Here is a 15,484-nt window from a genome sequence, read left to right as displayed (position 1 = left end):
TCTTGAAAAATATTTAGTAAAATATTATTTACTGTCATCATGGCAAAGATAAAAAAAATCAGTTATTAGAAATTAGTTATTAGAACAATTATATTTAGAAATGTGTTGAAACGTCCCTACGTTAAACAGAAATTGGGCAAAAAAATAAACAGGGGCGCTAATAATTCAGTAGTTTTACTTTTTTGCATTTTATTTGCCTCAGAGAGGTCACTTGAGTTGTAGATTTATAAAAAATAATCATAAAACATCAAGAAATTGAGCCCATTTATTATTATTATTATTATTATTATTATTATTATTATTGATTATTAACCATTTGTTTTGTAAGGCCAATATTTGGGATTATCAATATTTATAGAGTGAATAAATATAAAAAATACTCATCTGGATCCTTTTAAATAAAACATTTACTATTATATTTAATTAACTACACAATTAATCTAAAGTAATCTTCCTGAAAGCAAGAATCATTAGCATGTTTTATTTTCTCATGAAGCTGACAGTGCCGTTCATTTGTTTACACTTTAAACTGCTGATCATTGGCCACCGCATCATGTGCTTCAGTCTTTCATTTTCACCTCAGTACAGGAAGCTTGTCATAAACCACATCTTGTTCCCCTGAAGGTGTAAAGCAGCGAGTGTATAGTCTGTTTGCGTCGCTGTAACTTTTTGTTTTCACAAACTTAAAGCGTTTTTAGGATCTGAAGCATGATATGGCGAAGAAGCTGGCCTTCCTTCTTATCTCCTGCCTTCAGACATTCAGCACAGCAAGTCAGACAAACCAACAAGGTATTTCTCAAGTATTTTCTCTAAATGACTATCTTTATGATGCTAGGAAGAGTAAACGTAACGACCTCACGATGACAATGCAAACTAACCAGTTCTGTAAGAATGTTTCATGTGATCAAGTGGCTTTTTAAATATACATCATGGCTGTAACCACTTTGAGGTGGACCCTCAGATATTAGAAATGCCAGAATATTATAATATTGGCATTTTTTACACTCTTATGCTGCCCTGCATTATGAAAAGTTCATATGTTAGGATGTCCATTTTGACCAAAAGTACAGTTATACTGTATTTTTAGGCTGGCCTACTTGACTCAGCAGTAAATAATGCTAGTTAATGTCAAAATGATTGAAAGGGCCAATCAAATTGAAGTAGGCGGGGTTTGGAGCTCACAGAAGCAGAGTGAAATTTCCAGTGCGATATGGCAAGCTGTTTATCATTTAATCTAAAAGTATGTTCTTATGATAATAGTATTTTATAGCTACACTGCTAGACTTTGCAGCAATTTTACAGTTGTTTACTGCAAAAAGCCCAGTAAAATACCACATACATTCTTTACAGTTCACTCCTGTAATATGCACTCCTTTGTGGGTCATTTTAAAAGTTTTACAGTAACTTACGAGATATTAGAATTTTTGCGGTATTCTACTGTAATCAAGTACTGCTACTGTAGTTAAAGACAAAACTAACTTGTTTGTAATTTATTACATTCAATAGTAAATGCACAAAACAAAAGTTTTGTAGTGTAAAATGTAAATAAATTACAGAAAAAGTACTGTAAAAATTGTCATACTGTAAAATTAAAATGTGGTAAAGGGCGTTTTACCATTAAAAATAAGTTGCGGTAAGGATATTTTAATGAAATTGCGGTAAGGCCCGGCTTTTGTAAAGCACATCTACAGGTAAGTTTCTGTAAAAGGGCAGTTGCTGTAACTTGCTGGCAACAGTGAAGCCAGTAAATTACTACCAAAACATACAATAAAATGTCTAACAATGTACTAGTGCAGTGGTTCTCAAACTTTTTTCATCAAGTACCACCTCAGAAAAAAATTGTCTCTCCAAGTACCACCACAATGAGCAGTATTGAAATACAGTAGCGTAGTATTGAAATATAGCAGCTACAACTCTGCAAAGTAAAAAAAAAACATGGCAGATTACCTCAGAAATATAGGCTACATGTCATATATGGCATATTATATACATCATTTTTGAAATGTGTATAGCATGTACATGACATATTTCATTCCTCCGCGTACCACTAGAAGCAAGCCTGCGTACCACTAGTGGTACACGTACCACAGTTTGAGAAACATTGTACTAGTGTTTTCCATTAGAGAGAAGTACTTATTAATTAGCTACTAGTGCTTATTTTTTGGGTACTATTATATTTTTAAAAGACAACATATTTATATTAAGAGTCTAATATGTATTTCATTTATTAGATTTTTTTTTCCGTTTGATTACATTAAAAGGTCCCACTTTATATTAAGTGTCCTTAACTACTATGTACTTACATCAAAAAAATAAATACAATGTACTTACTGTGGTCATAATGTATTTGAGAACACTTGTGGTGCTTTTGAGTTGGGATAGGGGTTGGTTAGGGACAGGTTTGGTGGGATGGGTAGGTTTAACGGTGGGTTAAGGTGTAAGGGATGATCAACAGAGTATTTACAAATGTAATTACAAAAGTTAATTACAGAGGTAATTACATACAGGTATTTAATCAAGCATAAGTACACAATAAATACATGTATTTACACAATAAGTACATTGTAACAAACTATTAATTTCTGTGTAAGTACATATAAGTTAAGGCCACTTAATATAAAGTGGGACCCATTAAAAAACAGGTGTCACTTTAAAAATGCACACCTCTAACGTTATAATGAAAGCATTGCTTTTCTAGTTTTTATGCTCATTGAGGACAAAATTAGTTGTGTTAAAAAAAAACCCCACAAAGATCGACATCTTTAGATGTTATTATTATTAATTATGTGTATATGTCTGTTCAAATACACACCCAAAACCCAAACTTTCGCTCTGCTTTAAATTGCATGTACAGAATCCGCTTGGGAAACAGCATCTATTTATCACTATGGAGCGCGTCAGCTGACAGTCACACACCGCTATTTGTTTTGAGAATTGCATAGGAGGGGCGACGGTACCTATAATAAAAAGTAAAGGGAATCCCGACATTTTTTATTTATTTCAAAGTGTATTCATGCTGAAATAAAAACGAAAGCACAGAACAGACTCTTATTTCAAGAGCGAGGGGCATATAGGGAATATTGGCTCTTTAATGTTTATTGCCACCCTTTAGAGCAGTGGTCACCAAGCTTGTTCCTGGAGGGCCGGTGTCCTGGAGATTTTAGCTCCAACCCTAATCAAACACACCTGAACAAGCTAATCAAGGTCTTACTCGGTATACTTAAAACATCCAGACAGGTGTGTTGAAGCAAGTTGGAGCTGAACCCTGCAGGGACATAGGCCCTCCAGGATCGAGATTGGTGACCCCTGCTTTAGAGAAAGACTGAAAATACAGGAGAAATACTGCAAAATATCTTTATGGGATAACAGCGGAATATAACTGTAAAATACGGGAGAATCCCGGGAAAAGAGGGAGGGTTGACTAGTATGGCTTTATTTCCCCTTTAAATGGCTTGCCATATTAGGTTCAATGTTAATACGGCTTGCCATAAGCGCATGATGAGGGCATAATTACTGAGGCACAAATGAAAGTTAGCATTTAGTAATACAAACTACTTGACAATTTACCTCAAATATGGTCGTTTAGAGCTGAAAATATGGTATTATTCATGCGATTCCTAAATGAGAGCAAGAAGTGTTTTGCATATTCAATTAGTATTGTAAAAGTGATCCTAAAATTTATTGCTTTCTGTAGAGTTAGTCAAGTTTTATGTTTAATAAAACCAGTTGTTACCCAGTGTTCAAGACGTGGTTGCAGTGCAAATGTTTTCTGTCTCTGCAGCATCTTCTCTGAGGTTTGTAGGGATTGGGGACTGGGGTGGCCGTCCTTCATACCCCTTCTACACTCCACATGAGGCCGACACTGCGAAAGAACTGGCCCGGGTTGCTCAGAGCTCCGGTCTGGACTTTGTCCTCAGTCTTGGGGATAATTTCTACTATGATGGAGTCAAAGACGTAGATGACACTCGCTTTAAGGTGATCACCGTTCTCTGAGGCATCTGGTAACGTTATAAGGAAGGCAGTGTTTCCTCAAGTTAAAGGGATAGTTCTCCCCCCAAAGGAAGGAAATATAATAGTTGTTCCAGACCTGTTTGAGTTTCTTATGATTTGTTTTTACTAGTTTGGTTTTCAACATCAGTTTACAGTTTTATTTACAACAGAAGAAGGAAATGAATGCAAGTTTAGAGTAAATGACGAGGAAATGTTAATTTTGGCTTGACCTAGCCCTTTAACTGCATGCTTATCGTCAGGGTTTGATGTTTGTAATGATGAAGTAACAGGTCTGGAGAGGTTGAAGAGCACAGTTGGACAAAATGAAGGGTATTTGAGATCAATGAACTGGTTTACACTCTGATAATGCAGTTTTAAAAAAGAAAGAAAGATAAATATCCCCCTCTAGTGGCAGAGGAAGAGAACGCAGACAAGCTTTTGCCTTGGGATGTTTATACCTCGGAACAGAAGTCTGTACCATGATGTCATATAATCTAGCTTTGGCAAGCCGTTTACGTTTCAGTTTAGTTTTTTCCACCAATTCTGGATTTTAGGTACCACGAAGGTAGCTCAGCTCCTCCGTAAATGAGAGGGAAGACTTTAATTTTACCTGAAACATAATGGTACCACAACATATACATACACACATATATATATATATATATATATATATATATATATATATATATATATATATATATATATATATATATATATATATATATATATATATATATATATATATATATATATATATGCGTGCTGATTTGGTTCTTAAACAAACAAAACAACAACACATAGTTCTTAAAATTCCTTGATTAGTTTTAAATATTTATGCCAAATATACCCTAGTACAGGGGTGGCCAACCCTGTTCCTGGAGAGCCACCTTCCTGCAGATTTCAGTTGCTACCCATATCAAACACACCTGAACCAATTAATTAGGACCTGAACACCACAGGGTAATTACTGTCAGGTGTGTTTGATATGGGTTGCAACTGAAATCTGCAGGAAGGTGGCTCTCCAGGAACAGGGTTGGCCACCCCTGCCCGAGTACATTAATGGTAATTATTCTGATATACGGTGGGGGAAATAAGTATTGAACACGTCATCATTTTTGGATGTTGGTAGCAACCAAATAAATCCATATATGCAAAGAAAACCAATCTAATTAGTTTACAAATTAAGTTAAGTGTAATAAAATTAAGCGAGGCAGGAGAAAAGTATTGAACAATCAAAGAAAGGGAGGTTTAGAAAGGCATTGAAAGCCCAGACAGCAGCTGAAATCTTTCAGTAGTTCTTGAGCAATCTTTTGCAGTGTTGACACCGCAGATCAACATGCATTACACTGAAATCTTACAAGTTACAAATTTGCACCAATTGTGGAATTTATCATGACGATAGCTCAGCTCAATACAGCAGTGATTAAAGTTGAGCTGCCTTCATTTGACCTGAAACCTGTCATTATTTACTGTAATTTGTGCATAGTAATCATAGTTTGCCATTGTAAACAAAAGTAAAATCAGATGTCTCCTCAACTCATTATTTGGATTCAATGTAGGCCTAATAACAATAGTAATAATAATTAAAAAGTCACAGTAGAGTAAATGTCTAGATAGTATATTTGACGATTTGATGCAATTATGTAATTTATGATAATTTCATTATATATGCAAAAATAAATGTAATTTTGACCTTGAGACATATAGTTATAATAATTTTTTGTTATGTTTATATATTTAGTTTTTAATATTTACAGTTGTAGTCAGAATTATTAGCCTCCCCCTTTTTTTTTTATATTTCCCAAATGATGTTTAACAGAGCAAGGCAATTTTCACAGTATGTCTGATAATATTTTTTTCTTCCGGAGAAAGTCTTATTTGTTTTATTTTGGTTAGAATAAAAACAGTTTTTAATTTTTTTAAACCCAATTTTAGGGACAACATTATTAGCCCCTTAAGCTGTATTTTTTTTCTTGATAGTCTTCCGAACAAACCACTGTTATACAATAACTTTCCTAATTACCCTAACCTGCCTAGTTAACCTAATTAACCTAGTTAAGCCTTTAAATGTCACTTTAAGCTGTATAGAAGTGTCTTGAAAAATATCCAACAAAAACTATTTACTATCATTATGGCAAAGATAAAATAAATCAGTTATTAGAAATGAGTTATTAAAACTATTATGTTTAGAAATGCGTTGAAAAAATCTTCTCTCCGTTAAACAGAAATTAGGGACAAAATAGACAAGCGGTCTAATAATTCAGGGGGGCTAATAATTCTGACTTCAACTGTATATATTCTTTATTCTTATTCTAATTTTGATATAATAGTGGAGATATAAACTGTTGTTACACTTTATGACGCTTAGTCTTCTTTAAATTTTGGGGAAAAGTATGATAGTCCCCCACCCCCCCAGAATATGTGTTATAATTTGTAATATTCTTTTAAGTAATGTTTTAAATTCTAATGCAGAGATCTCTGCTCTTCAGTTCAGCTATGAACAGGTGTTCTCTCATCCTGCACTGATGACCATACCGTGGTATCTGATAGCAGGAAATCATGATCATCGTGGAAATGTGTCTGCGCAGATCGCCTACTCCAGCCGGTCTGAAAGATGGTGAGCCAGAGTTAAAACACTACTAAACAATGTAAAGATGAGCATTAATGACCACAGGGAGCTTCTGTTCGTGCTTCTCAGGATCTACCCAGACCTCTATTATGAGCTGAACTTCAAGGTGCCTCACAGCAACACGTCCCTCACCATCCTGATGACCGACACTGTGGTTGTGTGTGGGAATACATACGACGGCCTCGATCCTGTAGGGCCAGAGGACTTGGCTGCTGCTAACAAACAATTGGCATGGATTGAGCAGAGACTTCAAAGTACCAAGTGAGTATTAGACTGCATTAGTGCCACCTAGGTTTTCAGCAGTGCCGCTTCTGCAAGTGCTTTTCCAAATTCTAGGGATTTTATAGTCTTTATTTTAGTGTTATGTTAAAACTAGCTGGCTACTGGGAGAATCACAGCATTACAGACTTTAATTTGAAGCTGAGAAGTAAATAAAAGGCAGACAACAAACAAAGATACAAGATTGTGTACTTTACAGTTAAATTACTACATTCCCATAAAGCATTGCGAATGACACAATCATATTAAAAACAAAGAAATCTTTAACAATTCAGTTGTTGATTGTTTCTATAGAAACATTAATTAACATTCATAAAAAATGAATTAAAGAAACATAACATTAACATTAATTCATGCGTATATCTTTGTACATATTGTTACGTGTTTAAGTTTAATAATTAAATGGATGAAACGTAACAATCAGTGAGTCTACTGATGCTGGATGAATAAGGAGAAGACACAACCGCTTGTTAAGTGAAACAAAAAGTAAGCAGGGCTTTACATTAACACCCGCCAACCCGCCAAATGCAGGTAGATTTCAGCTTTGTCGGGTTAGTCACTCTCACTAGCCACTTTGGCTGGTTGAAAATAATTTTTAAATTGTGTTTTTCTTAAAAGCAGGGTTCTACTATAAGAATGACCCAATATGCGTACAAATATGATCTTAGAATGGAGAAACAGCACGACTAACAAAAAAGAGCGAGCATGCAAGCAGAAGAAAGCAGATGAATACCGAATGAGAGGATAATAATCACTCGCGCTAACAGCTGATGTAATGCGCGCGACTGTTTAAAGCCTGTGCGCGCTCCTGTTTCCTTCCTTGAAGCACACTTGCCTGGAACGCAACTGTGATCGGATCTCTTTCAAATAGTCAAGCAAAAAAGTAATGCTAATGCACACACAGTCTTGCTGCTTTCAAGAGCTCCAAATATGTCTTTTTGTAAGCAGCACCGTTTGCTTTCGCTTTGAACAGATTATTAATTGGCCTTAACCCTGTGATCATCCTTCCATTACCACACGGTATGTTTTTAACCTGTTTTGTTTTTTACAACATCATTGCTTTAATATGAGATTAACTCTCCATTTATGTGTAGTTAACTGGTAATCTGAGAGACCTTTAGCGAGGACAGATTACTGTGCAGATTTTTGACATGACAATAATTATTTTTAAAAGTCAATTGCTTTTCTTTGTTTTTTTTTATAGAAACGTTTTGTTAAATAAAAAATATAGTATACAGCTATATTTTGCTTGTTTGACACATTTAAAATTTGTGGCTATAAATAATTTTTGTTTGGTGTGGTCAGAGATAAATTAGGTAAATCCTTAATTTTGAGTTCTGAAAAGTTATGTAAAATAAAAACTAATTGCAGTATAACACTATGAAACCATGACCCATTTGCTCATACACGACACACAAAACGTGAAATGAACGAGAAGGCATGTGGACATAACACAAAATCTAAATCAAGTAATTTTAGCATGTCAAAGTCATATTTATGCATATAAAATATTTTTCCAACAACAAAATTGTGGCTTGTGAAAATGCAGAGTGGCTAGTAACGTTGGAAAACTACTAGCCACTGTGTCTGGAGATCAAAAAAGTTAATGTAAAGCCCTGAAAGTAAGTATTTATTAAACAGAAAATGTCAAACAATGAATAGGAAAATGTAAATGTAATTTTAAATAATTGAATTAAATAAAGAAAACAGGAGTGTTGCCAAAACAAAGAAATAAATATAACAAAATCTAACTAAACCCCAACCCACCAAACTGACTGATCAAAGAAAAATGCAGAAACAAAACCGTAATCTTCAGCACGTAGCTTAACTAAACTTCATAACTTCCAAACATAATTATACATGTGGCAATGCCTCTGTTAACTAACTAATACAGAATTATCCCAAGCTGCTCACATTACTAGAATTCTATTAAAGTACACACACTGTTAGCCATTAGCAAAACAATATCTCATATAATCCAGTTCTCATGAAGATCGTTCAAATTCTCCTTAGACAATAAACTGAGCTGCACAAGTTTATCTAATAAATCAATCTCTCAATAAAGAGAAAACTAGAACACAGCAATTGCAAACAAAACCTAGCGAAGCTAACAAGTGAACAGGCCGGAGGACAATGGTGATTGACAGCTCACTTGTTCCTCCACTCTATTGGAGTTTTCATTCCAAAATGGCCGCCGCACCCTCAAGTGGCTTTTTCCCAAATTACAGTAGAGTGTTGCCTCGGTCATTCTAAGCTCTTTGACAGGATCCACAACAAGAGAGAGAGAGAGAGAAGAGATTGCAAAACAGAAAACAAACAACAAAACACCACAAAACATATGTGAAATGTAACTATGTATTTATACAAGACTTTAACTGAATTGTTCTATATAAATATTAAAAGGGATATATCGCATCCAAAATAATGATGCGTCCCAATTTGCATACTTATAGCAAATCACGGACATCATTATGAACTTGGCAATTAAAGAGTTGAAATCCTGTAGTTTTTAAAAACATTTTTGTAGTTTTGATCAGGACTGAAGTTGACTAACAGATTTTTGCAAAATATTCATCTCATGCATTTTTACAGCAGTTTAATTCAGTGTTTTAATCCTGAACATAAGGAAAGGATAGTAGATTTGAGTGGTACACAAAGCTTATTGTACACACAGCACAACCCCTCACATGTTCAGCAGGAAATAAGGGGAAAAATCCACAGGAGGACTGAAATAAATCTGATAGTCATCAAATGAATCTTGCTTATTAATCCTCAGGGCGGATTTTGTCATCGTGGTTGGTCACTATCCCATCTGGTCCATCGGTCATCACGGTCCAACCAAGTGTCTCATATCAAAACTCAGGCCCCTTCTGAAGAAGTACAACGTCTCCCTATATCTGTCTGGTCATGATCACAGTCTGCAGGTCAGTGTCTTATGACAAATTCCTCTGCAATATTAGACATTTTAATGTTTAACCTTCTGATCTTTTGCTCCTTGTATTTAAAGAAGAAACTCTCATTGAGAACAAACACTTCTGAACACAGCAGGGTTTTATCAGAACAAGAAATATGTTTGTTATTTAAAGGATTCATTCTCTAAGTCAAATGTCAAATTCTCTGCCCTTTGCCTAAAAACTGAGTTTCCATGACATATAATGAGCAGATAGCAGACAAAAAACAATGCCAGACTTTAAAATCCATCCATTTGGAGCTTTATTTACTTGTTCCCAGATGTTTCTTGTGTACAAAACTATTTACAACTATAAGTTAACTAATAAAGCTGCCACAGCTGGTTAGATGATGACACATGGAAAGTAATCTTTTATTGTGTGTTGCCACATAACGTCTGTTTAAAACACGGTGCTTTAGGCAGAAATTCATTTATTCATTTTGCTTCGGCTTAGTCCCTTTTTTCATTAGGGGTCACCACAGCGGAATGAACCGCCAACATATCCAGCATATGTTTTACACAGCGGATGCCCTTCCAGCTGCAACCCATCACTGAGAAACACCCATACACACTCATTCACACACATATAATATGGCCAATTTAATTCATCCAATTCACTGGAAACCGGAACTCCCGCCAACACGGGGAGAACATGCAAACTTCACACAGAAATGCCAAATGACCAAGCTGGGACTCAAACCAGCGACCTTCTTTCTGTGAAGCAACAGTGCTAACCACTGAGTCACCCCAAAGGCCAAAATAATAAAGTTTAATATAAAAGTTTAAAACAAAAAGTGTAATATTAAGTTTAAGGGTCTTTTCAATCTTTTCACTCAATCCTTCTTTTTCGGCTTAATTCCTGCTTTGTTAGGGTTTGCCACAGCAGAATGAACCACCAATTTTCTTCTTTGTAGCACCTGCAGTATTAATTAAAGCGTTATGATTAATCATAATCAAAATTGTCTAGACTTACTCGCGGCCAAAAAATGGACCGGCCCAAGGGGAATTCTCTTGGTCCTCATGATTAGCCAATCCGGGCCTGTGTTGGATACTTCACGCACTCAAAAGCTGTAGGAGGAGGTGATGCTTTCGCGCGCTGATGTTGGTTTAATTTATTTATTTTGGATTATGAAAGCAAAATTCTCCTACGACTGTGATTATACCGCCTCCTGATGGTGAATGTGGTTATACTCATGGCAGGTATTATTTGGTAGTTTGGTCATTTATTTCACTAACTTGGCAACCGTCCCATGCACGCTAAGCTATTCCATGATGCCCCGTGAGAGAATTCATAAATAAGAGTGAAGCGACACATCAGACGCTGGTAGGTCACGTAACCATGACAAAATGGCGGATGTAGTATGTCCGAATTCCATTCATACTTCTCACGTTCATACTGTATAGAACATACTTTTCTAGTGGCCTAGTAGTACGTTTAAATTCAAATGCAGTACCTACTGAGTAGTTGGCAGTTTCGGATGCAGCCTTAAGCCTGGTTTATACTTCTGCATCAGGTGATCAGCGTGACCCACAGCGAATGCAAACAACTTTAACCATAAGGTAAACACAAAGCAACAGTCTTCATCCGGAGCTCCTTGTTAGCAGTCGACACTTGCTCCGGCTCGACTCGCCCGGCTCTCGGTCCCGCCCACACTCATCATCGCTTCCAGCCCACGGCGCATGCAACGCGCGTAGCTGTGCATTTATACTTCTGTGTCCTGTTTCTGTTGTTCTGCAATAACACTTTCGAAACGCTAGCTGGCAGTGAGGTGTTAATATTCCTCCGTGTCGAGATTCTTCACTGGTGTTTTGTTTTTTCTGAATGCTTCTCTAATGGCTTAAATTTTGAGGCAGGAACCGGCGGACGTGCAACAACTTTAACCATGAGGTAAACGCAAAACAAAACTTTCCATCTGGAGCTCCTTTACGGGACTCCACACTTGTAAACAATTGCTCCATCAGGCTCACGCGGCTCTCGGTCCTGTCCACACTTGTCAGCGCTACCAAGCCGACCAATCACAGAGCTTGCGATATGCATCGTTGCGACGTGTAGTTAAATTTTTTGAGAGGTGCTCGTCAGCGACGCAGATGGCCACGGTGTAGGGCTATGCGTACACGCAGAAGTATAAACCAGGCTCATGCGTTGACGCATAACCCTACGCCGTGGCCGTCTGCGTCGCTGACGAGCACCTCTCAAAAAATTTAACTACACGTCGCAACGACGCATATCGCAAGCGACCGATGTAACCCACGGCGCATGCAACGCGCGTAGCTGTGCATTTATACTTCTGCGCGCTGTCTCTTTTGGTCTGCATTAACACTTGCAAAACACTAGTTGGCAGTGAGGTGTAAATGTGTCTCTGTGTCGAGTTTCTTCGCTGGTATTTTGTTTTTTCTAAATGTACAAGTGGCTCAAACTCGCTCATTTTGAGGCAGGAACCAGCGGGCGTGCAACAACTTTAACTATGAGGTAAACACAAAACAAAACTTTCCATCCAGAGCTCCTTCACGGGACTCCACACTTGTAAACAAGCTCTCCATTGGGCTTGCGCCACTCGCTCTCTTTGCCGCCCAGACTCGTCAGCGTTACCAAGCCAACCAATCACAGAGCTTGCGCTACATGTCGGTGCGACGTGTAGTTAAATTTTTTTGAGAGGTGCACGTCAGCTACGCCAACGGCCACGGCGTAGGGCTATGCGTCAACGTGTATGCTGCGCCGTAGCATAGGTGTGCGCTTGACGCAGAAGTATAAATATAAAATTATATACCATGCTGTTGAGTGTGTAAGTGCATAAGTGTATAGTGTGCCATTTGGGACGCAGCTTTAGTTTTGTGAATTTGGAGTATATAGTGTGAGCGTGTGAGTGACTTTTGCGCATTTACCTTGATGTCTGGGAAAACCAAAATAAGCAGCTCAGCTCTCAGAATATAGTAAATATAGTAAGTGTATTTATGCACGCACACACACACATACACACACACTATAATCTGTTTACTCCATTTACGCCATATAATAATCTTTTTTGCACTGGGCCTGTCTAAACCGTTAATCCTGCCAACTGATGATCAACTGTAAATATTACACCTTTGACCTCTTCCCAACAGGGAAAACCACACACAATCAAGAATGCATGATTATATGGTGTCAAGGCTTTGCAGTCAAAATATGTCATTATAATGGAAGTCAATGGGGCAAAAACAGCCCCCAACATAACGAAAGGCTAGTCAATGTGAACAATACACAACAAAACTTTAAATAGAGTTGTTTTCTTTGTCGTCAGTTCATCAGAGAGGATGATGGGAGTTCGTTCGTCGTCAGTGGAGCTGGTGTTGAGGAGGATTCGTCCACTGACCACAGGAAGAGCTTCCCCTCGGCTTGGCAATTGTTCTCCAGCCCCGTCAATCAGACGTCAGGATCCTTCGTGTACTTTGAAGTCAATAAAAGTGAGATGCTGATCAATTACCTGCAGCCCGACGGGAAGTGTGTTTACCAGACATCCGTCCACAAACACAAAGTCCAACTTTGAAGTTGACCTAGTCTGAGTTTAATGAACAGAGAAGTCACTTCTGCGCACTTTACTCTTCATTGCAGTTCCTTGTGTGTTTACGTTTAGACTGAATTTTACATTTTAATTCATCTCTGGTTTGCTCTGTAGACAATAAAACACTTTGTATTTTTGATTCAGTATTATTATTCATTTTAAAACAACCGATTCACTATTGCACAAATACAGTGGGCTCAGTTTTAGCGTAGTAGATAAGTGACTCTTTTTGAGTGAATCAAAAATATGAAGTGTCACCAGCGTATCTAATTAATGACTCTTATGAACTGGATCTTTTAGTGAATCAAAACAACTGCGTCCCAATCCTCATACTATCTGTCCTAAATAATATTTGAAAATAAAACTAGTATGTCCCAAACCATAGTTTGTTGAAAAGAGTATGCCAGAGGTATTCCCGGATGGTTTGCTAATTCCGGCAAAAAATCTAAGTGTAGAAGCGTTCATACTCTAACCGCTGACATTGCCCACAGTACATTGCGCATTGGACTCAAATTCCAATAGAATTACAAATGCGTGTGAAAAGTGTAAATAAACTACAAACATAATGGACGCGCGAGACCAACCGTCTAGAGAGGCTTCGGTAAAGATGTTTGAATGACTATTAGTCAAATATCTAGCCAACTGGAAAATATTTAAATCGCATTATATGTGTTATATTTCATCTGCAACAACACCCTGCTAAAAAAAAACTGCTTAAACTAGCCTAGCCTGGTTGGCTGGTTTTGGCTGGTTTTAGCTGGTTAACCAGGCTGGTTTTAAAGGGGCTGGGAGATGACAAGCTGAAACCAGCTTGACCAGCCTAGCCAGGCTGGGAGCCCAGCCAACACCAGCTATGTCCAGCTTAAACCAGGCTTGTCAAGCTGGTTTTAGCTGATCGTTTTACCAGCTGGAATGCATAATGATAAAAATTATGTCAACATAACAGCACAATGGGTTTACTTACATTATCTTTGTACGGTCAGCTTGATGCTTTTAAGGCAATTAGTTTACTTGCTTCAAGTAACTAATCACTGTTTACAGTGTACAGTGTACTTGTTAAGCCAGTAAATATTTCATATTTTTTTCCTTTTAATTTAACATTTAACACATTTCTACGAACTTACAGTTGGGGGCGCTATTGACCCATTTATTTTCCTCAAGTAGTTTGACTGTATGTTTTCATATAAGGCTTATTATAATACATCATTTGAAGTAAGAAACTATAGACAAAGACATGCATGCTGATAAATTCACATGTGTTTTTGTATATTTATTAATGTATATAAATATAAAAAAAAACATCAGTACCATTTCCACTGGATTCACAGTGGACACGTCTGTCGTATATTAATAAAAGTTGTGTACCAAATTTACAAAAATGAACCAGATTTAACATCGTTTTTATGCTTCGCCATGGACAGATGCACTATAATAAAACTTGAATATTGGCACAACATTTCAAATACTTAAAATTACACACATAAACAACAAACAACTTCAATAGCTAAAAACAATAAATTAGTCTTTCGTTTAATAAAATATGCTCTGATTTAGAGTCTCCCAAGTGCCTACAAAAAAACCCATCAGAAATTATACAGTATTTCCCTTTGTTAGCAGGAAGATGAAATTAGGTAGTGCTTATATCTACAGTTGAAGTCAGAATTGTTAGCCCTCCTAAATGATTACCCCCCTTGTACATTTTTTTCCCTAATTTCTGTTTCAAGAGTTTACACTTAGCTGATGATTGGTAATTAGTAATTAGCTTGTTTGGCATGCTGTCCCGGGAGACAGCCCTGAGCTTATAAGATCCTCAAACCCTGGGCTCCCTCCTGTTAGCAGGGCGAAAGGGGAGTTTGAGCTAAGGTAGATCTTGATGAACTCCCCCTAGTTTTTTTCTGGCTGTTGACAGATATAGGGATGGCTAAGGAGAGATGTACGGCTTGCTAAGAGCAATTTGGTATGTTCAATTTATTTAGGTTGCGTGTTTTTTGAACTGGGGAACACGAGGTAAACCCATGCAAGCACAGGGAGAACAAGCAAACTCCGCACAGAAATGCCAACTGATATGGTCAGGACATTAACCAGTGCTGTGAG

General features: G+C 37.2%; 1 protein-coding gene across 2 annotated transcripts; it reads left to right on the top strand.

The window, feature by feature from the left end:
- The first annotated feature begins 562 nt into the window (after positions 1-562).
- acp5b (acid phosphatase 5b, tartrate resistant) lies at positions 563-13,529 on the top strand. 2 transcript variants are annotated; one of them, NM_001002452.1, is made up of 6 exons: positions 578-789; positions 3,782-3,975; positions 6,480-6,607; positions 6,689-6,880; positions 9,675-9,822; positions 13,130-13,529. In NM_001002452.1, the coding sequence occupies exons 1-6, from the start codon at positions 714-716 to the stop codon at positions 13,373-13,375; spliced, it is 984 nt and encodes a 327-aa protein (NP_001002452.1). In that variant the 5' UTR covers positions 578-713; the 3' UTR covers positions 13,376-13,529. The 2 variants fall into 2 exon arrangements, with proteins under 2 accessions (XP_073796351.1, NP_001002452.1); XM_073940250.1 differs by lacking the exon at positions 9,675-9,822 and having other exon boundaries at positions 563-789; positions 13,130-13,527.
- The last annotated feature ends 1,955 nt before the right edge of the window (positions 13,530-15,484 follow it).

This window comes from Danio rerio, chromosome 24 (genome assembly GCF_049306965.1).
Source record: "Danio rerio strain Tuebingen ecotype United States chromosome 24, GRCz12tu, whole genome shotgun sequence".
Lineage (NCBI taxonomy): Eukaryota > Metazoa > Chordata > Actinopteri > Cypriniformes > Danionidae > Danio > Danio rerio.
This window is presented reverse-complemented; position numbering and strand designations above follow the sequence as displayed.